Here is a 24,451-nt window from a genome sequence, read left to right as displayed (position 1 = left end):
ACGCTGTTGAGAGAATGAAGACTGTGGCTGCATTGCCCAGACAATGTGGCAGGGTTTGCCAGGCCAAGGGAGGTGGGGAAGAGCTGTGAAGACAGAGGGGCAGTCATGCAAAGGTCCTGAGGCCCAGAGGAGACTGAGCTGAGGCCTATGTGCCTGGTGCACAGGAGGGTGGGGTGGCATCTGATGTCAGGCAGGTGGGCAGAGGCCATGTTGGTGTTTGTCCTGAGAGCACTAGGGAGGGTTTCAAACAGGAATGAGGGAAAAGAAGGCCTGCAGGTTGTGGGTGAGCCATGGCTCAGAAATGAGGAGGGGGAGGAAGGGGAGGGCTATGGAGTCCTCCTGCTGGAGAGAATCTGAAGACATCTCGGAGTTTAGCAGGAAGACTGTAGAAGGAGGTGAAAGGGTTTGAAAACCGAGGGCAAGAAAGGGCAAACTGTGCAGATAAGAATGGGAAAGGTTTGGGCTGGGTCCAGCCTGAGGGCATGGTCCTGTGCTGTCTTGAGTGGGAATCTGCCTCTCAACCACTTAATCTGGGAGCTTCCAGGGCCCAAGCTAGGGCTGTCTGGGTGTCTCCTCTCTGGGGCCCCAGCTCCCCCGCAGGCCTGGGGGAAGTTTGCGAGGGAGTGAACCGGAAGGGGGGTCCTGGGTTGCCACAGTGCCCTGAGCTCCTCCATTAGGGTAACATCCTACTCCAAATTGTGACCCATTACTTTTGTGACTTCTCCCCAAGCCCCCGAGCACAGGCCCTGCTATGATCCCTCTCTGGGTCCCCAGGAGACTGGGTCCTCAGGAGACATTTGCTGGTTGAAAGAATAAGTGAACAAACGAATGAATGAATGAGCAAACAGAACGGTCTTTACTGCGCACTGATAGAGTGCAAGACACGGCTCTGAGTAAGGGGATTGCAACAGTGAACGGAAGTCCCTCTCCGTGGTGCTCATATTCTAGAGGAAATGGATCAGTACACAAGTAAATATATAGTATTCAGGTGTGCTGGCAGGTCGGGGGGACAGGGGGTTGAGAGGAAATAAAGCAGGAAAGGGGTATGGGGACAAAGTTAGGGATAGTGCTCTTCTGTAAGCTGTTCAGAGAGTTTCTTGCTGGAAAGGTGACATTGGAGCAAAACATCAACTTTGATGGGTGAATTAGGCCTGCACAAATCTGGAGGAGGACATTCTTGGCAGCCTGTGCAAAGGCCCTGAGGCAGGACTGTGCTAGGAAGAATTTGAGGAGGAGGAGCAGCTGGAAGAGGAGGCCGCTGATGGCCGGGAGGCTAGGAATTGTGGTCAGAGAGGGAACTAGTGAATCTGTAGGGCCCAGAGGATGACAATGAGGGCTTCACCTTTAGTCTGAGCCATCTGGGAGCCATGGAGGGATTCGGAGCCCAGAAGGGACAGGATCCCTCTGGCCTCTGTGTAGAGACCAGAAAGAATGAGTCCTACTTTGGTGTGCTATTGGGGGGTCCCCACCCTATCCCAGGCCCTGCACTTGAAGGAACGAGCTTTAGGTTATGAGTGTCCTTGAGATGCTGATGACAGACAGCCCCAGGCCTGGTCCCACCCCCTTCTGTGTGTCATCTAGTGAGCTGGGTCCACAATCTGCATTCACCACCTTTCCTGTGCCAAGACTATTCTGAACATGGGGATGCCCCCTGGGAATGAAGCAGCCACTCTTCCCAGCTCTGGGGCGCTGCATTCTGACCAGAGTACAGACCCAAGGGCTGACTATACCCTTCCCTTAACCCTTAACGTGCCAGGCTGCCTCTTAGGGATGGTCTTTGCAGCTGTGTTCAGTTTGCAGCTGGTTGTTCCAGGAGACTATTTTCTCCCTCAGGGGTGGTGATGACTTTGCTAGCATGAGCACCACATAACCCAGCCGGCCAGATATAGAAGCTGAAATTTTCCAGTAGCCGCATTCCCAAAGTACAGCCAGTAAAATCAGTTTTAATGCATTTTATTTACACCAGCATTTTCACTGGATTACCTGGACGTGTAATCCGTATTTTCACAATTATTCCTGAGATAGTTTATGTGCCTTTCTCAATGAGGCCACTTTTTTTCACTGGCAAACACTTGCTCCGTATTTCAAAGTTTTCAAAACTTTGAGAGTTGAGAAAACAGATTCATAAAGTGCCCGGCTTGTTCCAAACCTACCTCTTGAGGTGACTGAGCTGAGAATTGGTTTTTCATTTGGGATGTATGGAAAATACGAATTTCATCCCTCCGTAGCACCAACCGTGGGTCAGGTGCCAAGTGGCCCTGTGTGGCCTGTGGCTCCCGCATTGGGCAGCACAGGGCCAACGTGTTCTGGATTCTGTAGTGGCCCAGAGTTAACAGGCATCAGCTTCCAGAACTCTCTGTGGGACTCTGGGCTGTTGGGACTCCTGTGGGAGACGCAGCACAGGGGGTCCTAGTAGAGAGGAACATCTGTTACCCTGTATTGTAAGCAGGAGGTGTCTCCCGCTGAGGTACTAGACCCCAGGGCCTGCTACCTCCCTAAAAGTATCCCAGTCCCGCCAGGGCAGAGGAGCCAGGGTTTTAGGATGCCTTCTGTGGCGGGACAGGCCCACCTGCTGCTGCAGCTTAGCGCCCGCACACGAAGACTTGAGCTCCCGTCACTAGCGGAAGCCCCAAGGTAGGCAGGCAGGTCCTTGCTCAGCCTTTCCTTGCCCTGGCCTGCAGCAAGCCCTCTTTTCCCTCTGCATGCTCCTCACAACTACAGCTACCAGCGGACAAGGGGCCCTGCAGCCTCCCATGGCTCCCCAGCACTCTGAGAAAACGCGGAAGAGTCTGGGAGGTCTGGGCCCGGCTGCTGTGCTAGCCTCCAGGCCTTTATACGGCCTGGAGCACATTTCCCCTTACTTCTGCTTGGTCCAGTGCCGCTCCGAATTTTGATCCTCAAATCCCAGGAGCTGTGTACCAGAAAGACTTCCTCCCCTAGTCTGAGTCCCGTCTCCCAGCCCCCATCGCGTTTGCCTGTGTCAAAGTACTCACTTGTCCCCGACAACCAGCCTCCTTTCCAATCCAGGAGCTCCCCCAGCACAGGGCTCATGTGACTCATCCCTGAGCCTGGCCCAGGGACTGTTTGAGGATAAGAAATCCCTTTAAAATGCTCAGACACGCTTGCATGCCTCCTGTGATGGTGAGCTCATCTCTCTGTCACTGGCTGGCCCTGAGTGCTAGAAAGTCGTTCCTTCCATTAGCCCAGCTGCCCTCATTCCCTCTCTTCCACGTGTTACCCTCAGTAGCACCCATGTGCTATCTCTGGGCACCCAGGCTACTACTTGCCTCAAGATCTCTGCAGAGACCTGCCCCTTGCGGGGATGCCCTCCCTCCAAAGCTGCAGCCCCTTCTCTTCTGGAAACCTGATGCTTTTTTCTTTTTTCTCTCTCTGAATTCTTTTTTTTTTTTTTTTTTTAAGATTATTTATTATTTGAGAGAGAGAGCCCAGCAGGGGAGTGGCGGGGGTGGGGAGCTGGTGGGAACACGAAAGGGAGAGGGGAAGCAGATTCCCTGTTGAGCAGGGAACCCGATGCGGGGCTCGATCCCAGGACCCTGGCATCACGATCTGAGCCGAAGGCAGATGCTTCACCAGCAGAGCCACCCAGGTGCCCCTGTGAAATTTTTTTTTCCCCTGTGAATTCTTTTTTATAGCAAAGTGTATCAGTTGTGCAGGAAGCAGTATCGAACAGGTGTGGGCCATTAAAGACTAGACTCTTTTTTTTTTTAAGATTTTATTTATTTATTTGACAGAGAGAGATCACAAGTAGGCAGAGAGGCAGGCAGAGAGAGAAGAGGAAGCAGGCTCCCTGCTGAGCAGAGAGCCCCATGTGGGACTCGATCCCAGGACCCTGAGATCAGACCTGAGCCGAAGGCAGCGGCTTAACCCACTGAGCCACCCAGGCACCCAAGACTAGACTCTTTTAAAGACAAAATCCACACACACACATGTATATTCTCTAAATATCCCTTAAATTGTCCCTATCTGCTTGATGTGGTCTTTTGCATAGCAGACTGCTCATCTGTGAAGGTATATTTATATGTAACTTAATATACAAGTATAATAACTTATGTCTGTATATGTACATATGGAGATAGTACATGTACAGAAAAGCCCACAGATCATGAATGTCAGGCTTGATGAACTCTTCCTGACTGAATGCAGTTGCAGAATCAGCCCCCGGAGGCCGAAATGGCATCCCTGACTCCCCAGCCCTGTCCTTGTCCCCTGTCCTCCCCCGCCAGAGATAACTGTGGCTTCATCATCCAACACCATAGGTTATTTTGCCTGTGTCTTGAAGCTTTTAATAGTGGTTTAAATGAAGCCCAGGGAGTGCTCTGGCCTCAAATTCAATTGCTGTTCAAATGTCTCTCTCTCTGCGATGAAGTTTAAGCAGGTGCTTTGTAATATATGGTCCATTTATAAAAGAGGATTTTTTTTTCCCCTGGTCCCTCCAGAATAGTTTCCAGGCGAGCACTTGAAGCAGCTGTGGTCATTGTCAGGAATAGACTAGAGCCTGCATGCTGGTTCCCAGGGCTCCCCCCAGCACCCCGCCCCACCCCCAGGCCCGTCCTCAGCAGTATGGCTTCCTTCTGGCCACACTCACGGGGTGAACTGCTCCTGAACCCTCCTCACCTTTCAGAGCCTCCTCAAATGTCCCCTCCTCCTGGCAGCCGCCACTGAGGTCCTGGCAGCCTCTGTCTCTGTGCGGTTCCCTCAGGTATGGGGATAGGGCTGGTTGCCTGTGCCCTCTCGGGCCAGGAACCCCCAGGAGCAGATCAGAGGTGCGGGGTCCGTATGGGTCCTGGGTGGGTGCCCAGATCACCCTCATGCGGGCCCCCCATGCCTTGGGAAATGTGTCATTAATAAATGAAGGGTCAGGTGGCTTCTGGGGCCACAGAGGGGAGTTAAGCTCATCCCTGAAGAAATGGCCCTTTCTCATCTGGGTCCCAGAGACCCTCTCCCACCCTCATCCCCGGGCCCTCCACCCCCTTCCTGAGGATGGAGAGCTGCCACTCTACACTACTTAAGGCCCTTATTCACGTCTTCGTGCCTTTCCTGAGGTTGGCACTTGGTAAGCCCTTGGAACATGGAGTGGCCACCCAGAAGAGTGGCAGGTGGTGGCCCTGCCCTCTAGGGGTTCCTTGTGTGGTCTGGGGGACAGGGGCAGACCCCTGACACCCACAGCAGGTGCTCTGCTGCAGGTGACCCAGGCCGCGTGGGAGCCACATGGGTGGTTTTAACTTTAACAGCAGCCACATTGTTTGTAAAAGGAGAAAGAAGCTGGCAAATTTCATTTTACTAACATGTTTACATAATCTAATACACCAGAATGTGGTCGTTTCAACAAGCCATCAGGATTTTTAAGCTTTTGATGAGATATTTGGGGTTCTTTTTCTTGCCCCCATTTGATCTTCCAAACCCAGGACGTCTTTGCCGCCTAAACCCCTTCTCAGGCCGGAGCAGCCGTATTTCAGGTGCTTAGGAGCTGCCTGTCTGGCGGCTGCCGTATTAGACTGTGCCACTCAGGAGCTGCTCGGCACTGGTCAGAAAGTACTAATCAGGGGGGCTTCCTGGAGTAGGCGGTAGCTGCAGTGAAGCTTGTGGAAGCTTCCCTGGAAGTTGGGAACTGGAGGTGAGGCAGGATCTGTAAAGACAAGGAGAGCTCATACCCTCGCCTGTTCGCTCGGTCACTCGTTGCACATGGCCTCCCAGGTGCCCGGTCACACGCTTGGGGACACGGATGACACGGCCATGGGTCTGAACAGGCCTCTGCCTTTCAGATGAGCGCATACTTATTAAGCACTTGCTCTATGCCAGGCACTGTGCTCGTGGTGCTCATAATCTGCAGTGGGAGCCGGGGTTGGACCGTAAATGTAAAGACAATAGTAACATGGTGTGAAATGTCCTGGGGAGGGGTTTTTGTTTTTTTGTTTTTTTTTTTAATGATGGAAACAAGTATAAGGCATTGGCTTGAAAGAACTGGTCAAAAAAGCCTCTTGGCGGAGGAGACAAAAGCTGAGACCCAAGTGCCAAGGAGAGAACCTGAGAGATGGGCCCAGGCGGAGTCTCCCTGAGATAGGAAGGAACATGGTGTGTCCATGGACGCGGTGGAGGCCAGTGGAGCAGAACACACAGTAACGTAGGGAGGGGTGACGTTGGTGGGTGGCCAGGGCAGGGCCAGAGGGCTCGGTAGCCATGGGCTGGGTTCCCCCAGCAGGGAGGCAGGGAGGTCAGAAAGGAGGCTGCTGCCGTGATCTGGGTGAGGAGGTCGTGGTGGCGGTCCCATGTCCTGATGGTCAAGCTGAGGGGACCCGGCAACGGCCTGAATGAGGGGTAGAGCCCCCGGGGTTCTGTCTGGATGAGCTGAGTGAGCCGGTCAAGGACAAGATGGTGAAGTCTGGGGGCACCTGGGTGGCTCAGTGGGTTAAGCCGCTGCCTTCGGCTCAGGTGATCTCAGGGTCCTGGGATTGAGTCCCACATCGGGCTCCCTGCTCAGCGGGGAGCCTGCTTCCCTCTCTCTCTCTCTGCCTGCCTCTCTGTCTACTGTGATCTCTCTCTGTCAAATAAATAAATAAAATCTTAAAAAAAAAAAAAAAGATAGTGAAGTCTGGCTCCAGGGGAACTGGGGGACATGGGGAGGGACATGGCAAGCAGCGGGGGTGCCCGAGACCTGGTCACCGTCCTGTTAGATTGCCCTGATGGAGGTGCTGGGCATCAGGGGGCCCAGGACCCAGCCTGTGGGGTCAGGGAAAGCCCTCTAGACTCTCCCAGAAGTGGATCTTGTCAGAAGTGTAGGAATGTTGCCAACCAGCTGGGGAGAGGTAGGCAGCCAGGAGATGGAAGAAGTGGGTGTGTGGGGCTGGCAGCTGAGGACCGAAGGATGTGAGGAGAGATAGGAAGGGAGGGGGCGAGCTCAGCACCCAAGGATCTGGCCTGGTGACTGGGAGGCAGTGGGACCTTTGTAACACCAGAGCAGGTTTTCAGGAGATGCTGAGTTCGGGGATGTCGTGGGGGTGAGAGTCCCCGGGGACAGCTGGAAGGTAGCTGAGCCTGTCCATCTGTCCGTCCTTCCTTCCTTCCTTCCTTCCTTCTCTGATCACATATTTCTTGCCAGACCAGTTTTGGGGGCTGGTGGTGGAGGCATAAGTGGCGCTGTGGGCGGACACAGGAGCCCTGAGGGCCAGTACAGTTCGGGGACTGCAGTGAGAGGAAGAAGGGAGCAAGTCAGAGATCACCCCATAATGTGTGCCAGTCTTCTCTGCATTGGAAAGACCATTGAGCCATGGTTCTCACCTCTTTGAGGCTCCCAGCTAGAGATGGGGCCCACCCAGACTTGGCCCCAGACCCAGGGCCCCGGGACCCCAGCTGGGAGGGGCCTTGCCAAGGAAAGAGAGCATGGGAGTTTAGCTGTCTGGGACCCTCGTCATCTGGCCTGCCCTCTCCTCCCCAGGTAAGAGCAAGGAGGCAGAGATTAAGAGAATCAACAAGGAACTGGCCAATATCCGCTCCAAATTCAAAGGTAGGCTGGAGGCCTGGAGTCCCGGGTCTGAGGGGGGAGGGTCTGGGAACTGGGATACTTGGGACTTATAGGTATGATCCTTCCTCATTCTCTCCCCTCTTTCCTCCTTCCTCTGGCCCTAGGGGACAAAGCCTTGGATGGCTACAGTAAGAAAAAATATGTGTGTAAACTGCTGTTCATCTTCCTGCTTGGCCATGACATTGACTTTGGGCACATGGAAGCTGTGAACCTGCTCAGCTCCAACAAGTACACGGAGAAGCAGATAGTGAGTCTGGGGAGGAAGGACTGGGGGCCTCAATTCCTGGGTCTGAGGGAGGAGGGGGCTGGAAGTACAGACTCCGGGGAGGAAGGATCGGGGCCTTCGACCCATTAACCACAAGGCTCCCAACAGCCCCCACCTCCTTCCTCGCCCAGGGTTACCTCTTCATCTCGGTTCTGGTGAACTCAAACTCCGAGCTGATCCGGCTCATCAACAATGCCATCAAGAACGACCTGGCCAGCCGCAACCCGACCTTCATGTGCCTGGCCCTGCACTGCATCGCCAATGTGGGCAGCCGCGAGATGGGCGAGGCCTTTGCCGCCGACATCCCACGCATCCTGGTGGCTGGGTGAGGCACTGGTGACCCGGGTGGGCTGGGGTCTGGAATGGAATAGATGAGGCCCAACAAGGACGAGGCCAAGGTCGAGGGTCAGAGAGATTGCGTCACCTGCCCAAGGTGTCCTGGCCAGGAAGTGGGGGTGTTGCAGGGCTGAGAGTCTGGTGGCGGCCCCACGGTTCTCTTGTCACTTCACCAAGCCAACTCCGCAGTGTGATGCAGTCTCCCAGCAGATCTGATGGGGTGTCTGTCTGATTAACTAACCTTTAAGACCTACTATAGAAGAGGGGATAACCATAAGTTCTGCTGGAGACAGCCCTCCAGAACTGCTGTATTTTCATTCATTCATTCAGCAAACATCTGTTGGGCATCTGTTATAGGCACCGTGTTGTGCTGATTGCTGGGAATATAGTCATGACCAGAAGTAGACATGGCATCGTCTTCCCAAGCATTGGTGGTCCAGAGTGGGAAACAAAGACTGATTGATACTTGCAGGGTGGAATGTACAATTCCTCATGGAACCATGCTGTTGGGGCACATGAGCCCTTTAGGACATTTAGCTGGATGCCTGACCTAGTCTTGGGGATCAGGGAGGGCTTCCTGGAGGAAGTGACATCAGGCTTAGACCTGGGTGAGGAGGAGTTGTTGGCTGTAGAGAGGGGAAAGGTGTGAAAGGCACTGGGGTCAGCCTATGTGATTATCCTGAGGCAGGAGGTCATTTGTCACATATTTTTTGAGTCCCTGTGATGTGCTAGGCCCTCTCATGGGTTTGGGGAGGCAGGAGGGAGAAGCAAGGACTGTTGTGCCCACCCTCAGGAAACTTACATCTAACAGGAAGCTTATAGGAGAGGATACCCAAAGAGCAAACATATACATAAAAAAGTAAGATGAGTTCAGATAGTAATCAATGCTATGAAGGAAATAAAACTGGGTAGTGGGGGCAGTGGGCTGGGGGTGTGTGGTGAAACTACTTAAATATACTCCTCAGGGGGGGATCTCTCCAAGAAGGTGACTTGCAATTGAGACTGGAATGATGAGAAGATAGTTATTTTAGAATGTTGGTAAGTGTCCCAAGCTAAAGGAGCAACAAGTGCAAAGGCCCTGAGGCATGAGCCTTCTGTATTCAAGGAACCAAAAGATAGTCTTTGTGGCTGGAGGGCAGTGAACAAGAGGCAGAGTAAGGGGAGTTTGGATTTTATTTTCGTTGAAACGGAAGGAGTTGGTGTGTGTTAAGTGGGCACGTGACATGATGGGCTTTGTATTTTTAGAAGATCACTCAGCATGGTATAGGAGAAGGTATGACTTATATTTCTGGCAATATGGTAGACTAGATTCCTGACTAATGCTTTCACTGAAACCTAACAATGTGGGATAAAAGAGGAAAGGAAGTGCTCTTCAATGCATTTAAGGAGCGTACAGGCCACAAGCTAAGAGGGGTCTGGCACCTGGGGAGATGGGGAGAGGGCCAAAGCCAGAGTTTGCCTAGAGGGCGAACCTAGATATTGGCCCTGCAGCCTCTGGGAACAGGATACAAAGCTTGTCTGAGGAGAAGCTCCAGAGACCACACTTCAAAGTGAGGGTGACCTAGAAATAAATCCCCTTGGGGACTATAAGCAAAATTACCTGTTTCAAACCTTGGCACAGAGCTGCCCACACACTGGTTTTCAGCCCGATTTTCCCCTACCTGGGTTGTCTACAAATTCTTAAGCCAAACTTTAAAGTGATTTAAGCAAGTAGTAGCCCAGTGCCCGAGAGAGGCAAACAAGTCTTTTCAGGAGAAACCCGCCTTCACCACAGAAGCCCTAAGTTACGTGAGTAATGCGCAATCGAAAGTCACCAAACACAGGCCACACAACACCATGAGGGAGAACCAGCAGAAGGAAAAGGAAAGTAATAGTAGAATTGGAATATTCATATAGGATGTAAAATAAATATGTTTAATATGTTTCAATAAGTAAGAAAACAATTTAAAAATGGAAATGCAAGCAAATTCAAAAAAGAAATGGAGACTTTTTTTAAGCCATCTGGCTTAGCGGCAAGATGGACAGAGCCAAAGCAGAGTGAGTGAACAGGAGGTAGAACTGAAGAAATGATTCCAAACGCAGCCCAGAGAAACAGAGATGGAAGATTCCAAGAGAGGTTAAGAATCACGGAAGATGGAGAGGTCTAATGTAATGCTGTTTAGAGCTCTAGAGGGACACCTGGCTGGCTTAGTCAGTAGAGCATGTGACTCTTGATCTGGGGGTTGTGAGTTCCAGTTCCAGTTATAAACGCTGGGGTTAGAGGTTATTTAAAAACCTTTAGAGGGGGGCGTCTGGGTGGCTCAGTTGGTTGGACGACTGCCTTTGGCTCAGGTCATGATCCTTGAGTCCCAGGATTGAGTCCCACATCAGGCTCCCAGCTCCATGGGAAGTCTGCTTCTCCCTCTGACCTTCTCCTCGCTCATGTTCTCTCTCACTGTCTCTCTCTCAAATAAAAAAAAAACAACAAAAAACTTTTAGAGGGATACCTTTGTGGCTCAGTTGGTTCAGTGGCTGCCTTCAGCTCAGGTCATGATCCCAGTGTCCTTGGATCAAGTCCTGCTTTGGGCTCCTTGCTCAGTAGGGAGCCTGCTTCTCCCTCTGCCTCTGCCTGCCACTCTGCCTGCCTGTGCTCGCTCTTTCTCTCTCTCTCTGACAAATAAGTAAATAAAATCTTAAAAAAAAAAACCTTTAGAGTTCTAGGAAGGAGAAGGAGAGATATAACAGAGGTGTTGTTTGAACGGATAACGCCGGAGAATATAGCCTAGAACAAAGAAAGAAGCTGATCCTCTGAGTCAAGTAGCTCAAGAACCCAGCAGCAGAACTAGAGACTGGGGTGTGGGTGGTGGCAGGGAGACTACTGAGACTGTTGCCATCCAGTTCTGAGCTAATGGTGGCTGGGACCCCGGTAGTAGCCATAGAAGACGTCACTGGGTACATTCCGGAAGTGAAGCCGACAGGACGGGTTACATGGAGTGGGAAAGCAAGAGGGGGGAAGCTCAAAATGGTTGGTGGATGACGAAGCTTGGGGAGAAGCAGGGGAGTGAGAGGCAGGCCACAAGCCGGGTTTGGCCCCGCTAGATGCAAGGTGCCTGGTGGACACCAGGGCAGAGATGTCCCATAGGCAACTGGATGGCAGGGAGTTGGGGCCAGGGAGGGAACTAGCGAGAGGGGGCTAAAAATAGAACTCGAGCCACACACCCACTCTGTGGTTCTGGTCGCCACATCACAATGAAAACAAACAGGTGAAACCTCTTTTAATATTTTAATTTAACCCAATCCATCTAAAATATGTTCATTTTGACACTGGATCTAACTGAAATTTTCCGTATAATTGTTCATGTCATCACCACACGTGAGGGATGAGAAGCGACCTAAGGCTAAGCCCCGGCGTGGCCCAGTGTGTCCATGTCTGGCCAGGGAGATGGGAGGGAAATGCAGAGTGGGCTGTGGCTTGGAACGTGAAGAAAATTTCACGGAGGACAGAGTGGTCAGTGGTGGCGAAATTGGCGGCCACCCCGAGCGGGGAGAACTTGGTACTTGTGAGGACCAAGAAAGCGGCTGGTATGACAGACTCGTACAAGCTGAGGTGACACCCAGTTTCACACCAGGGAATGGATGCTGAGGGGTTGTGCCCTGCCATTGTCAGGGGCCAGGCTGGGGTTGTCTGAATGCTTGGCTGGCCTCTCTCGACACCCAAAACTTGGCCTTGACAGGCCTTGACAGGGGCAGAGAGCAATATATTTTGGGGGGTAGATTTTTTTTTTTAATTACGATAAAATTCACATAATATCAAGTTAACTGTTTCAACAGTTTACAGTGTACAATTCAGCGGTCTCTAGTATATTCACCGTGCTTTGCAGCCACCACCACTAATTCCAGAACATTCCCCTCACCCCAAAAAGAAGCCCCATACTCAGTAGCAGCTCACTCCCCATTGGCTTTCCCTCAAGCTCCGGACAGCGTCTCGTCTGCTTTGTGTTTCTCTGGATTTGCTATTCTGTACATTTCAGATAAATGGAAGCGTGTGCTCCGTGGCCTTTTGGGTCTGGCTTTTTCCCCACCTGGTGGAACATTTTTGAGGTTCTTCCTTGAAGTATGTTGCTCTGCTTCTTTCCTTTTTTATGGCCCAGTAATACCGTTCTGCTGTCTGGAGGGACCACATTTTAGTTACCCACTCATCAAAAAGATTCTGTTTGACTCTTAGGAATATTGTACAAATACATTGTGTGAACCTGGTTTTCAGCTCTTACGGGCAGATGCCTGCGCGCGGGATTGCTGGGTCATGTGGTACCATGACTTTTTTTTCTTTTCCTTTCTTTTTTTTTTTTTTTTTAAGAAAGGGAACAATTGAATTCCCCCTTCACATCCCCTGCAGCATCTCCATCTCCCCGCCCCCCCATGGCCTGTATTCGATGGTGGTTATTCCCACGTACCTCCCTGTCCTTCTGTACCTGCACACACGCCCTTGCGAGCCGTAGCCGTAAGCTTTACCTCCGTGGTGGAGAGTCTCCGGTTAAGCAAGGCGATAAACAGCTCTTACTCCTCTGTTCAGGATATGGTGGGCGTTCCTTCCCCTGTAGCTGGAGGGAATGGTAGAGGTCATCTCCTTCAAGGGCTTGAGAAACACCTCAAACAGAGCCAGGCCCGGGGTCGAGGCTCGTGTTGTGAGCTGTGACAATGGTGGAAAGGCCATGGATGGGGCACCGTTCTACTGCTCTTGGACAGACTGGTTTTGGTTTTGAGCTGATGATGGTCAGACGTTCTTGCTCCGGGACCTTGAACATGGATGCGTGCCCGCCCCCAGGGTGGGTGTCCAGGAGCAGCCTCTCTGGGCTGGGTCTGCGTCACTCCTGGTGACACGCTGACCCTGGGTGGCCCCGCTCCTCTCCTGAGGGCCTGTCCCCACATCTCCTTGAGGGCTGCTGTGTCCGAGGCTCGGCCGGCGTGCGCGTGTCCACCTGGCTGGCGGGAGGAAACAACACTGCCTCATCGCTACCATTCGTGTTTCCCCTGCAAATCCAGCGAAACCCCCTTTCACCTGGCCTTTGACTTGCTCAGTCACCCCTCCTGGGGCTTCCCTCTGTGTCCTTTGCTGAGGCTTCAGATGGGTCCTCTCCTGGAGGCCGCAGCGTAGGTGGTCAGAACAGCTCCCTGCGCCCCCTCTGTGCCCGAGGCTGTGTTGGCTTCCGGTCCATGGTGTTCTTTCTTCACCCCCCAAGTCCCCTTGCAGAGGAAACTGCCCATTGGAGAGTTAGTGGCCTCTCGCAGGCGCGTGCTCCACCGGTCAGGACCTCAAGCATACGTGTCTGGGCCCAGTTCCTCGGTTTGTGGTGGAGAGATAAACGAGTTAGTCCCAGACTGTGCCTGGCTCAGTGCCGGGAGGAGCGGGAGGACCCTGGCTGGTGCTTTTCCTGCTATCACCCCAGTATTGGTGCTTCCCTCCTTGCCACCTGCAGCGACTCCTTCTCCCCCTGGGTGAAAAGCAGGGTTGGCACCATGGCCCTTGATGCCTGGCATGGTTTGGCCCTGTCCCCCGGTCCCCCTGTCCCATCTCCCGGCCTCTCCCCCTCCACTTCTCGCTCACTCACAGCAGCCACACACAAGCCTGCGGCCACCTCGTGGCCTCCACACAGGCTGTGGCCTCTCCCCGAGATGGGCTGTGCAAAGATTTTCGGGGTTTTCTCACTAAGCTCAGCTTTCCATTTACCTGGCACCTCGTCAGAGAGCCCTTCTTGCAAAATAGCATAAGTGGTGCTCCTTGTGCCTGTGCTCGTTGGCACCATAGCACTGAAACCGGACGGTGTCTGGTGCGTGTGCTGGGATCCGGACTGCCTGGCTGGGAGGTTAGCTCTGTGAGGACAGACGTTTGGACCAGTCTGTCCACCCCTCTGTCCACAGTGCCTCCAGCAGAGCCTGCTGCCCGGAGGTGCTCCAGAAGCATTCGGTAAGCGAGTGAAGGTGCACAGGCAGGCTTGGTGGTTGGCGGAGTTCTGCCAGTCACCCCAAGACTGCCGAGATGGAGCCTATCTTGCAGATAAAAAAACGGAGGCTTGGTGCGTGATGAGGCCAGCACCAGAGTGGATCTCTGGTCCCCCGGCTCTCCCCACCTGCTGCTGGCCGCCCTTCCTGGGAGGAGCGGAAGAGGAAGGAAGGTCTGTGTGGGGCTGGGGGAGCGCTGACCTCCCCCCACCCAATTGTGTCCCCACAGGGATAGCATGGACAGCGTGAAACAGAGCGCGGCCCTGTGCCTGCTGCGGCTGTACAAGGCCTCGCCCGACTTGGTACCCATGGGCGAGTGGACGGCCCGGGTGGTGCACTTGCTAAATGACCAGCACATGGTGAGCCCCGGGCCTGGCACCTGGATGCCCCGGGCAGCCGCCTTCCAGAGCCATCCCTACTCACCCAGAGACCCTTCTGCCTTAGACGCTTATGTGGAAACCTGGGGGATGTCCCACTTCTGCCCCAATACCCACCTGGATGCCCAGGGCCTCCCACCTCTGTCCCTGCCTTTACTCAGGTACCTAGAGATCTTGGTCTGGCGTCCTGAGTACCTATCACACACCCAAGTATCCAGAAACCGCCATGCCCATCCCTGATACCCTCCCCCACCCCAACTACCCAGGGATCCTGTCCAGTGTCCCCTGCACCCATCATCCACCCAGCCCTTGGGTCTCTGCTTTCAGATCCATAGGCTGGACACTTGTGCCCAGGCTGACCCTCCCCCTGCAGCCCTGACCCGCCACTTGTCTGCCTCTGCAGGGTGTGGTCACGGCGGCTGTCAGTCTCATCACCTGTCTTTGCAAGAAGAACCCGGACGACTTCAAGACCTGCATATCCCTGGCCGTGTCTCGCCTGAGCCGGGTGGGTGTGGTCTCACCGTGGTGTGTGGGAGGGGGCCCTGGCGCCTGTGTCCTCTGGAGCAACTCCCTGGTCCCCCTCAATGTCCCTGAGAAGCAGCCCAGCACAGTGGTTATGAACTCAGCCTCTGAGCTGGGCTCATCCTGGCCCACACAGCTCATTCCTGCTGTGTGGCCCGGACAAGCGGTTTCACCTCTGGTCCTCACTGACCCCATCTGTTCACTGGGGACAATACCAGGCCCGGTTCACAGTGTAGCTACTGTCATTCGGTGTGTATAATGTCAGTATGGGCCTGGGCATCATTGAGCACCCAGGGGGTGTGAGTGTCTCTCCTGATTTCCTCCCCCTTACCCCACTGTCTCTTGCTTCCTCCTGCATTCCCTGCTCTGTCTCCTGTTCCTTTTTCTCGAACCTCTCCATTCCCCTCCTTCCTTCTGTTTGTCTCACCACCTTCGCCCCTGTCCTGGGAGCATGCCCAAGGCTGCCGGTGTACCAGGCTCTGGGGACACAGATGAGTCAGAGCCGAGGCCTCCAGGAGCTCCCTGTCCTGTTGGTGGGGAGAAATGTGGCAGGGCAGGCTGGACAGCACAAATTTTCATAAAAAGGGTGATCTGGGCTGTTGTCATGAAGGTAGTACAGGACATTGTAGACCCCAAAGGAGGCATTTACTCTAGCCTGGAAGTCTAGGAAGGCTTCCTGGGAGAAGTGATCCTTGAATGAAGACATGGAGTGAATTCAGTATTCCCTGGGCAAGTCAGAGGATGCTGAGATTCGCAGGCAGAGAGGACAGATGCACCAGGTCATTCAGTCGCTTTGTCATCAATTCACCATACACCTGAATATTCGCGTGCGCCGGGCTGGTGGGGGAGAGACAGACAGGGACACTGGGGGCCGGGCACGCACCATCATGGCCATGGCACAGCGCGTGGTGGGGAATGCTTCTTAGAGGAGGGATTTCCCAGGTTGAGCAGGCACTTGCCATGAGGGGAAAATGTCACGTACTCTCTTGCTAATTCCCCATCTCTTCCCAGAGCCTTTCTTATGTCCAATCTTGTCTTGGGCCTGGGAACCCAGGAAAGGGTCATAGCTAGTTCCTAACCCCTGAGCTGCTTCCAGCCATGGGGGACAGCTATAGGGACACAAGTCTGCAGTGAGCTGATGTGTTCTGTGCTTCATGGAGGAGCCCGGGGCACTGCAAGGCTCCTGTTTGGAGTAAGCAGCTCGCAGGGGGGAACGCAGGTTGGCAGAGACTTCCTGCCCCTGACAGCAGCATTACATGGAAAAGTCAGGAGCCCTGGCTTAGGTCTAAGCTCACTGCGTGCTCCAGGCTTCCTTACTCCCCTCCCCGGGGCCTCAGATGCTTGGGAAGTTGGTGTGGCTCTGCCCCACCCCTGCCCGGTGCCCTTCCTTGTCCATGCCTCACCCCCTCTTCCGCCCCCCAGATTGTCTCCTCGGCCTCCACCGACCTCCAGGACTACACTTACTACTTCGTGCCAGCACCCTGGCTCTCGGTGAAACTCCTGCGGCTGCTGCAGTGCTACCCACCGCCAGGTACTGCTGCCAACCCCGCCCACGCTGGGCCCTGATGTCTCGGGCCTGCGCTCTGTCAGGGTTTCTGTGAGGCTGTGGGTGCTGGGGCACAGCCTAAAGGATCAGACAGATCACTCCTGTCTTGTAGATCTCCTGCTCTGGGCCAGGGTCCCTGTGATGCTGTGCTGGGGTTTGCTCAGCCCTGGAGTGTAGGGGCTGTTGTCACATCTGTCTTGGGACAAACCAAGGCTGTTGGAGGAGAGGCCCTTGCCCACGGTCCCCGCAGCCGATCTGGGGGTGATCCCGGGCTGTGTTGTTCGGATGACCATAGCTCTGTGAGAGGTTTTCATGGCCTTATTGTTCAAGGTCATGGCCGTGGTGTGGATGATGAGCCTAGCGTGAGCCAGGCAGCACACTGCGGGTGTCTGTGCCCTCCCGACAGAGCTGGTGAAGGGGAGCCCTCCCTGCAGCATGCAGACAGGGAGACTGAGGCTTGGAGATGAGACGTCATGTATCCCGGCCTGGGCAGTGACTAAGGGGAGGAGTCTGATGACAGCATCTGGCTCCAAGTCCCTCCCTCTACCCTATAGGCCTTGGGTCCATAGGGCCGAGTGCCCCATTTCCTCTTGCCTGCCTCGTAGAGCAGTTTTGAGGGAGCCCGTGCTGAGCTGCTCAGCACACAGGAGGGGATTGATAAACCGGCTCCCTTCCGTTTGGCCAGAGTACTGCACACCTGCTATGGCCAGGGACTGACCTGTGGCCCTGAGTCTGCATGGGCAAGCTGTGCATGAGCGTGCATGTGAACACATGACCGCGTGTGCAAGTCAGGGCGTGTCCACACGTCTGTGTGCACCTGCATGGCAGTGTGTGTGTGTGCGTGCGTGTGCACGCAGGCAGAGTCCGCTTCCAGCCTGTGAAGGCCACTGGTGAATTCTGTCCCATGGCCTTGGGAAAGCCTCGTTCGTTCCGCTCCTGGGCCTCTTTCTCATCCTGCCAGGAAGCGCTCGGGCAGATCTCCAACCTCACTTCCGTCCCAAGAGCCCTGCCTCATCATTTCGGGGTGTGCCTGGAGCAGGTGCCTTGCTTCCTGTCACCCCCTGTGTCATAGGAATTGCAGCCGTGGCCCCAAGCAGGTGGTGCTGGGCCAGAGAGGCCACCTCCTGATTTATCTACGGAAAGTGTTTCTGATACCGTGTTACGGAAAATTTTCCAACGTTCAGATAGCTAGAGCACACCCATCGTCTAGACTTGCGTTTGGCGGTGCATGTGTGCTCTAAGTTTGCTTTTTTTATTCCTGAAGTATTGAAGACTGGTGTAGAGACATCATGTTTTTAATCTTTGGATATCTTGTTGCACGTTTCTAAAAACTATGGGCGTTCTCTACGGTCACGCTTGAAGCTCCAAAATACTCACAGTGTTTTCAGACTGGGATCCGATCAAGATACAAGTTTTTTTTGTTTGTTTGTTTGTTTTTTTTAAGATTTATTTACTTATTTTAGAGAGAGCAGGGAGAGGGCCAGAGGGAGAGAGAGAGAAGCAGACTCCCTGCTGAGCAGGGAGCCTGACACGGGGCTTGATCTCCTGGCCCTGAGACCATGACCTGACCTGAAATCAAGAGTCGAATGCTAACCAGCTGAGCCATCCAAGCACGCCTTGAGATCCAAGGATCGAGGGAGGCCTGGCTTGTTCAGTCAGGGGAGCAGGCAGCTCTTAGGGTCATGAGTTCAAGCCCCACACTGGGCATAGAGATGACTGAAACATAAAAAGTAAGGGAAAAAAAGAAGAAAAAAAAAGAAAGATAAGTATAGAATTTAATTATTTCTCCTAATCTAGAGGAATTGCCCCTTTATTCTGGGGCATTGGCTTTCACTTCACCTTTTTATTATGAAACATTTCAAACGGAAAGATCACCTGCGAGAATGGTGTCCCGAACGTGTGAGGCCCTGAGACCCGGCAGAGACCCTGAACGCTGCTCTTGGCGCTCTGGCTGGCTTGCTGTCTCAAACACACACTCATTTGCTCACTTAAGTGACATAAGTCGCAGACGTCCTCATGCTTCCCCTGCACCCAAAATACACCCACACACATTTCATGAGCCCCAGGAACACTGTGCAAAACTACAGTGCCCTTGTCACACCTGAGGAGCTTCAAGGTCATGGTGTTGTCTGCTGTCCAGGCACCGTTCACACCCCCCTCACTGTCCACAGCCTTATTTGTACGGCTGAAACAAAATACAGTTCAGTCGAGGGCCGCGACTTACATTTCCTTATGTCTTTGTCCCTTTTGGGGGGAGTCTAGAATAGCCCTCCCACCAGTTTTTGAAGAAACTACCGGTTTTGTGAAAAAACTGGGAGTTTGGCATTGCAGGCGTTCTGGATTTGGCCCAGAGTTGCCTTGTGTCCTGCGGCTCATCCTTCTACCCCATGAGCCGCCTGATAGATCCGGGTGTGACATTTTCCCCTAGAAGGCTTGACAGCCCATCTGTGCACAGGATGTCACCTCACACCCCGCGGATTGGCAGTTATTGGTGTTGGTAGGAGCTCCTGGTTGGTGTGTGTCTGTCTCGGGCGTTCAGACCGTTTCTTGGGGCGACCCTGGTTTCACAGCATCTCTGGGAAGGTTTCTTTTTCCTGTGAGAAACCTAAAGGGTATCAGTGCTGCAGGAGGGGAAACTGAGGCTCACAGGGGTGGGAGTTAGCACCGAGCAGGACAAAAGCCAAGGCCTGGAGTGGTCTCTTCTGTTGGCTCTCTGCCACCTCCTCTGGTCACTTGGAGACCAAGGATGAGCTAGAAGGAGCAGAGACCCCAGCCCACAGCTGCAAGGCCCACCCTTCCTGCGGGAGATGAGAGCCCTGGGGGTGGGGGGGGCTCTGCCCTGCACGTGGGTGGGGCTGGCAGAGAGTTCATCCTGGGACATGCCCTCCATGTCCCCAGAGGACGCTGCCGTGAAGGGGCGGTTGGTGGAGTGTCTGGAGACTGTGCTCAACAAGGCCCAGGAGCCCCCCAAGTCCAAGAAGGTCCAGCACTCCAACGCCAAGAACGCCATCCTCTTTGAGACCATCAGCCTCATCATCCACTACGACAGGTGCCTGCCTGCGGGGTGGGAGGGTTGGGGGCCCGGACTCTTGTGTCCTAGGAGGTTGGGGCTGGGAATCAGGACTGCTAGCTAGGACGACGATGAAGCTGCGAACTGTTACCTCCTCGGAGTGGTGCTGGACCCCTCCTGGGAAAAGCAGAATTCCTGACTCTCTTCCTTTGAGCCCAGCGGCTCAGACGGCCGCCAGGAGTGGTCATGGCAGGGACGGAGGGCAGGAGTTAAGACCCAGGTCCTGAAGGGAACGTGGGATGGCACAGCTGGGCCCGAGTCCTCCACCTTCTTCTCATGACCTCCCGTCTCTGCCTCTTGCTGCCAGCGAGCCCAACCTCCTTGTGCGGGCCTGTAACCAGCTGGGCCAGTTCCTGCAGCACCGGGAGACCAACCTGCGCTACCTGGCACTGGAGAGCATGTGCACGCTGGCCAGCTCGGAGTTCTCCCACGAGGCAGTCAAGACACACATCGACACTGTCATCAACGCCCTCAAGGTACACCACCGCGGAGTCTGCCCCAGGCCAGGCCCTGTACACTGGCCTCTGCTCCCTTGGAGAGGCGCAGGGCTCAGAAGCCACTGCAGAGCCTAGAACATTCCGCCCCGGCTCTCTTCCCTCAGACGGAGCGGGACGTCAGCGTGCGACAGCGGGCGGCAGACCTCCTCTATGCCATGTGCGACCGGAGCAACGCCAAGCAGATCGTGTCAGAAATGCTTCGGTACCTGGAGACGGCGGACTACGCCATCCGTGAGGAGATAGTAAGTCCCGGGAGGAGCTGAGCACCTGGACCCCCGGCTCTGAGGGAGAAGGGGGCTGAGGGCCTGGATGCCCGGGGTCTCCGGTTGGGGACAGTGGTGAGCCCAGATCTGGTTCTTCCACGCTTGGACTGCATGCGCACACACACCTGCCCTCCCCGGCTGGCAGGTCCTGAAGGTGGCCATCCTGGCCGAGAAGTACGCGGTGGACTACAGCTGGTACGTGGACACTATCCTCAACCTCATCCGCATCGCGGGCGACTACGTCAGTGAGGAGGTGTGGTACCGCGTGCTGCAGATCGTCACCAATCGCGACGACGTCCAGGGCTACGCTGCCAAGACCGTCTTTGAGGTCAGCGCCCGCACAGCGGGACGGTGAGGCAGAGCAGGGACAGCTGGGGCTGGGGCGCCCACCCACTGTGACCACCGTCTTGCTCCCTCCTCCTCAGAGCACTGCCTTGGCCTCCCTGGGGGCCGGGTCCTCACAGGCCAGCATGAGGGTCTGTGGGCCACGGGTGCAGGCCACCCAGCGCAGAGTCACTGACCCGCACATCCTGCTGGTTTCCCCAGCCTTCTGCCCCAGAAAGGGGGGCCTGGTGCCATTGGTTTTACCACCTGTGTGAATGCGAGCCAGTCACATAACTGGCCTATGCCTCAGTTTCCCCACCTATCGTCCCACCCACAGCGTAGCATTTGTGAGAGTTCTACGAGTTAATGGGCATCCCGGGCTTAGCCCTGCACCTGGCACCCCTGAGCAGTCCTGACTCAGAACACACGGCTCCCTGCTGCACTCACCCGCCCTGTCCCCACCTCCAGGCACTCCAGGCCCCCGCCTGCCATGAGAACATGGTGAAGGTCGGCGGCTACATCCTCGGGGAGTTTGGGAATCTGATTGCTGGGGACCCCCGCTCCAGGTGAGGCGGTGAACACGTGCATCCTGGAGGGGTCTGGGGTTGGTGGTGATGGGGCCCCCAGGGACCCTCTTGGCCCCTCACACAACCATCTGGTGCTTGCAAGACAGCGCAGCTCCCAGGAGCCTCTGGGACAGAGCGCTGTAGTGGCTGCCATGTGGGGTGGCCTCCGGGGGGGGGCTCCGGGAGGAGGCCGGGCAGCCGCGTGCTAATGCCCCCGCCCTCCCCAGCCCCCCGGTGCAGTTCTCTCTGCTGCACTCCAAGTTCCACCTGTGCAGCGTGGCCACCCGGGCCCTGCTGCTGTCCACCTACATCAAGTTCATCAACCTCTTCCCGGAGACCAAGGCCACCATCCAGGGCGTGCTGCGGGCTGGCTCCCAGCTACGCAACGCGGACGTGGAGCTGCAGCAGCGCGCTGTCGAGTACCTCACGCTCAGTTCAGTGGCCAGCACGGATGTCCTGGTCAGCGCCGCGGCCCCCGCGTGCCCCTCCACCCCTGCACCTCGGCCGCCGAGCTGTCCCTGATCCGCTCTCGCCCTCTGGCCCCACAGGCCACAGTGCTGGAAGAGATGCCACCCTTTCCGGAGCGAGAGTCGTCCATCCTGGCCAAGCTGAAACGCAAGAAGGGGCCTGGGGCCGGCAGCGCCCTGGATGACGGCCGGAGGGACCCCAGCAGCAATGACATCAATGGGGGCGTGGAGCCCACCCCTAGCACTGTGGTGAGTCCCAGGGGCTGGGCTGTCTGGGCCTGGGCCGCCAGGCGCTACCCTGGCTGACCTCCACCTGCACCTCCCTGCAGTCAACGCCCTCGCCCTCTGCGGACCTCCTGGGGCTGCGGGCAGCCCCTCCCCCAGCAGCAGCCCCAGCGACCTCGGGTGCAGGGAACCTCCTGGTGGATGTTTTCTCCGACGGCCCAGCGGCCCAGCCCAGCTTGGGGCCCACCCCAGAGGAGGCCTTCCTCAGGTACAGCTGCCTGCTGGGGCCCCAGGCTGCCCCTTTTCCGTCTGGCCCCTCACGGTCCACCCCCCTTCCCTGTCCCTGTGCCTCTGTTGCCGTGGCTGCCACTTCCCCTGGCCTCCTCTCTCCCTCTGGCCACTCTGGATTCTTGGCTGACCCTGGCCACCCTGTGTAGTCCTTCCCCCATCGCCATGTCTCAGCCTGCTCTTCCTTCTCTCTTTCCCTCCTCCCTCTTTCTCTCTCTCCCCGGCCCTCTGCTGCCTCTCTGGGATTGGCTGCCTGCCACGCCTGTCTTCTCTTGTCTGCTCTGGGATTGGATGGCCCAGCGAGCTGGAGCCGCCTGCCCCTGAGAGCCCCATGGCTTTGCTGGCTGACCCAGCTCCAGCTGCTGAGTAAGGGGTGTCCCCAGGGAGGGTTAGGGGACTTCAAGCTCTTATCAAGGGGTTCCTGATGAGCCGTGGAGGCAAGGATTTGGAGGGGAGTGAAAGTTGGGGTCCTCTGACATGGGGCAGGGGTGGCAGCACACACCAGGGTCCTAGTCCCATTAGAGACAATCGATTATCAGTCTGATTCTGGGGTTCTTTGGGGGAATCTGGGTATGTGGATTCTGGGGTTCTGTCTTTTGAGGGGTTACAGGCTCCCACCTCTAGGTCGGGTCTTCTCTAGCCCCCAACCTCCTCTCATCTCACTGTTTTCCCCGCCTGTAGCCCAGGTCCTGAGGACATCGGACCGCCTATCCCTGAAGCCGATGAGCTGCTGAATAAGTGAGTCATGGAAAGGATCAGGGAGGGAATGGGGACAGGTGGGGAGCACCGAGCAGGGCCTAGACAGGCGCCCCTGGCATCCTGAGCTCCCCGCTGCCCCCACCCAGGTTCGTGTGCAAGAACAATGGGGTCCTTTTTGAGAACCAACTGTTGCAGATTGGAGTGAAGTCGGAGTTCCGGCAGAACTTGGGTGCGTCCGGAGAGGGGCGGTGTGGGTATGGGGTTTTGGGGACACCTGGGTTTGGGTGGCATCTGGAGAGGAGGTTAAGGAAGTCAGATGGAGCCCTGCCCCTCCCCACCCTCCGCAGGCCGCATGTATCTCTTCTATGGCAACAAGACATCCGTGCAATTCCAGAACTTCTCGCCCACTGTCGTCCACCCTGGAGATCTCCAGACTCATATCCTCCCGGCTTGGCCCAGCCCCCTCCCCCGAGCCCTGACCCTCCTGGTCTGGCTTCCTGGCCGTGGGGAAGCAGATGAACCCTGGTCCAGAACCGTGTTCAGTTCTCTTCAGAGCCTCAGCATATGGTTACGTGTTCGAGGCTTAGTGTCCTCTGTGAGACGGGGTGGGCCTCTTCTCCCCAGGATAGCCTGAGGACAGTGAAGTGATGGGAGAGGGGTGCCTCCGTTTGTCCCCGTCAGGCCGCTTCCATGTCCTGAGCTTGTTCTGCAAGGGCTGCACACCACGATTCCGGCGTCTCCTGCATTCAAGAGCCAGGCCTACGGGTCTGGATGCCCAAGCAGGGCTGTCTGTGTGATCTGAGCCGGTCACTTGGCCTCTCTGTGCCTTCCTGTCCCATGTCTGAAGTGTAGACCCTCTTCCTTCTCATAGCATTGTTCTGAAGGGCAGTGTGGTTGGAAAACTCTGGAAGGGTGGCTGGCATAAAGGAAGGTATCAGTCCTCCCTTCTTTCTCTGATAGTGGTTTTCATGCCCATGAAATGACAGCGGTTAGCCCCAAAAGCTTTGAGGGCCTTTTCAGTCCTTTGCTGCGTTTAGCCCTCAACAGCAGCATCTCCAGAGCGCCCGGCGGGCTCAGCTCTGTGCTAGGCATGGGTAGGGGGCAGGGGCGGGAGACGCCCAAGATGCCGTCCTTGCCAACTTGAAGGTAGATGTGATCATACTGCAGCCAGTTTCGGTGCCCTGACCGTGTGCCAGACACACGGACAAGTACTCTTACTAGATTATTTCTCTGAATGCTAAGGACACCGTGTCCATTTTGTAGCTGAGGCTAAGAGGTAAAGTAGCTCACCCAGAGTCCCCAAGGTGGTACGATCCCAGGATTCAAACTCGAGTCAGCCATCCCAGCCCCAGGAGGGCTTCTGCCTTAGTGCCATGTGACTTGTGCCATAATGGAGGTCCCTGAGCCCCTCGTGGGAGGCCAGAGGGCTCACTGAGGAAGCGCTTCGGAGTTGGGGCTGCCTACCATGTGCCGGGGTTGGCAGGCCC

General features: G+C 55.5%; 1 protein-coding gene across 2 annotated transcripts in view; it reads left to right on the top strand.

Moving 5' to 3' along the window:
- The window catches only part of AP2A1 (adaptor related protein complex 2 subunit alpha 1), a 30,646-nt gene that overhangs the window by 4,440 nt on the left and 1,755 nt on the right, over positions 1 to 24,451 (top strand). Inside the window, exons 2-19 of one of the 2 annotated variants that reach the window (XM_044256842.1) lie at positions 7,454 to 7,522; positions 7,645 to 7,787; positions 7,937 to 8,130; positions 14,350 to 14,479; positions 14,901 to 15,002; positions 16,442 to 16,550; positions 19,464 to 19,614; positions 19,943 to 20,111; positions 20,237 to 20,374; positions 20,541 to 20,723; positions 21,188 to 21,285; positions 21,513 to 21,744; positions 21,834 to 22,001; positions 22,082 to 22,245; positions 22,566 to 22,631; positions 22,947 to 23,003; positions 23,111 to 23,193; positions 23,312 to 23,401. In XM_044256842.1, coding sequence (XP_044112777.1) covers positions 7,454 to 7,522; positions 7,645 to 7,787; positions 7,937 to 8,130; positions 14,350 to 14,479; positions 14,901 to 15,002; positions 16,442 to 16,550; positions 19,464 to 19,614; positions 19,943 to 20,111; positions 20,237 to 20,374; positions 20,541 to 20,723; positions 21,188 to 21,285; positions 21,513 to 21,744; positions 21,834 to 22,001; positions 22,082 to 22,245; positions 22,566 to 22,631; positions 22,947 to 23,003; positions 23,111 to 23,193; positions 23,312 to 23,401 — 2,346 coding nt within the window. The remainder of the gene's footprint in view (positions 1 to 7,453; positions 7,523 to 7,644; positions 7,788 to 7,936; positions 8,131 to 14,349; positions 14,480 to 14,900; positions 15,003 to 16,441; positions 16,551 to 19,463; positions 19,615 to 19,942; positions 20,112 to 20,236; positions 20,375 to 20,540; positions 20,724 to 21,187; positions 21,286 to 21,512; positions 21,745 to 21,833; positions 22,002 to 22,081; positions 22,246 to 22,565; positions 22,632 to 22,946; positions 23,004 to 23,110; positions 23,194 to 23,311; positions 23,402 to 24,451) is intronic. The other variant, XM_044256843.1, reaches the window with a different exon arrangement.

This window comes from Neovison vison, chromosome 7, assembly GCF_020171115.1.
Source record: "Neovison vison isolate M4711 chromosome 7, ASM_NN_V1, whole genome shotgun sequence".
In the NCBI taxonomy this organism is placed as follows: Eukaryota; Metazoa; Chordata; class Mammalia; order Carnivora; family Mustelidae; genus Neogale; species Neogale vison.
Note: the sequence above shows the minus strand (reverse complement) of the source record. Positions and strands in the feature narration are given on the sequence as shown.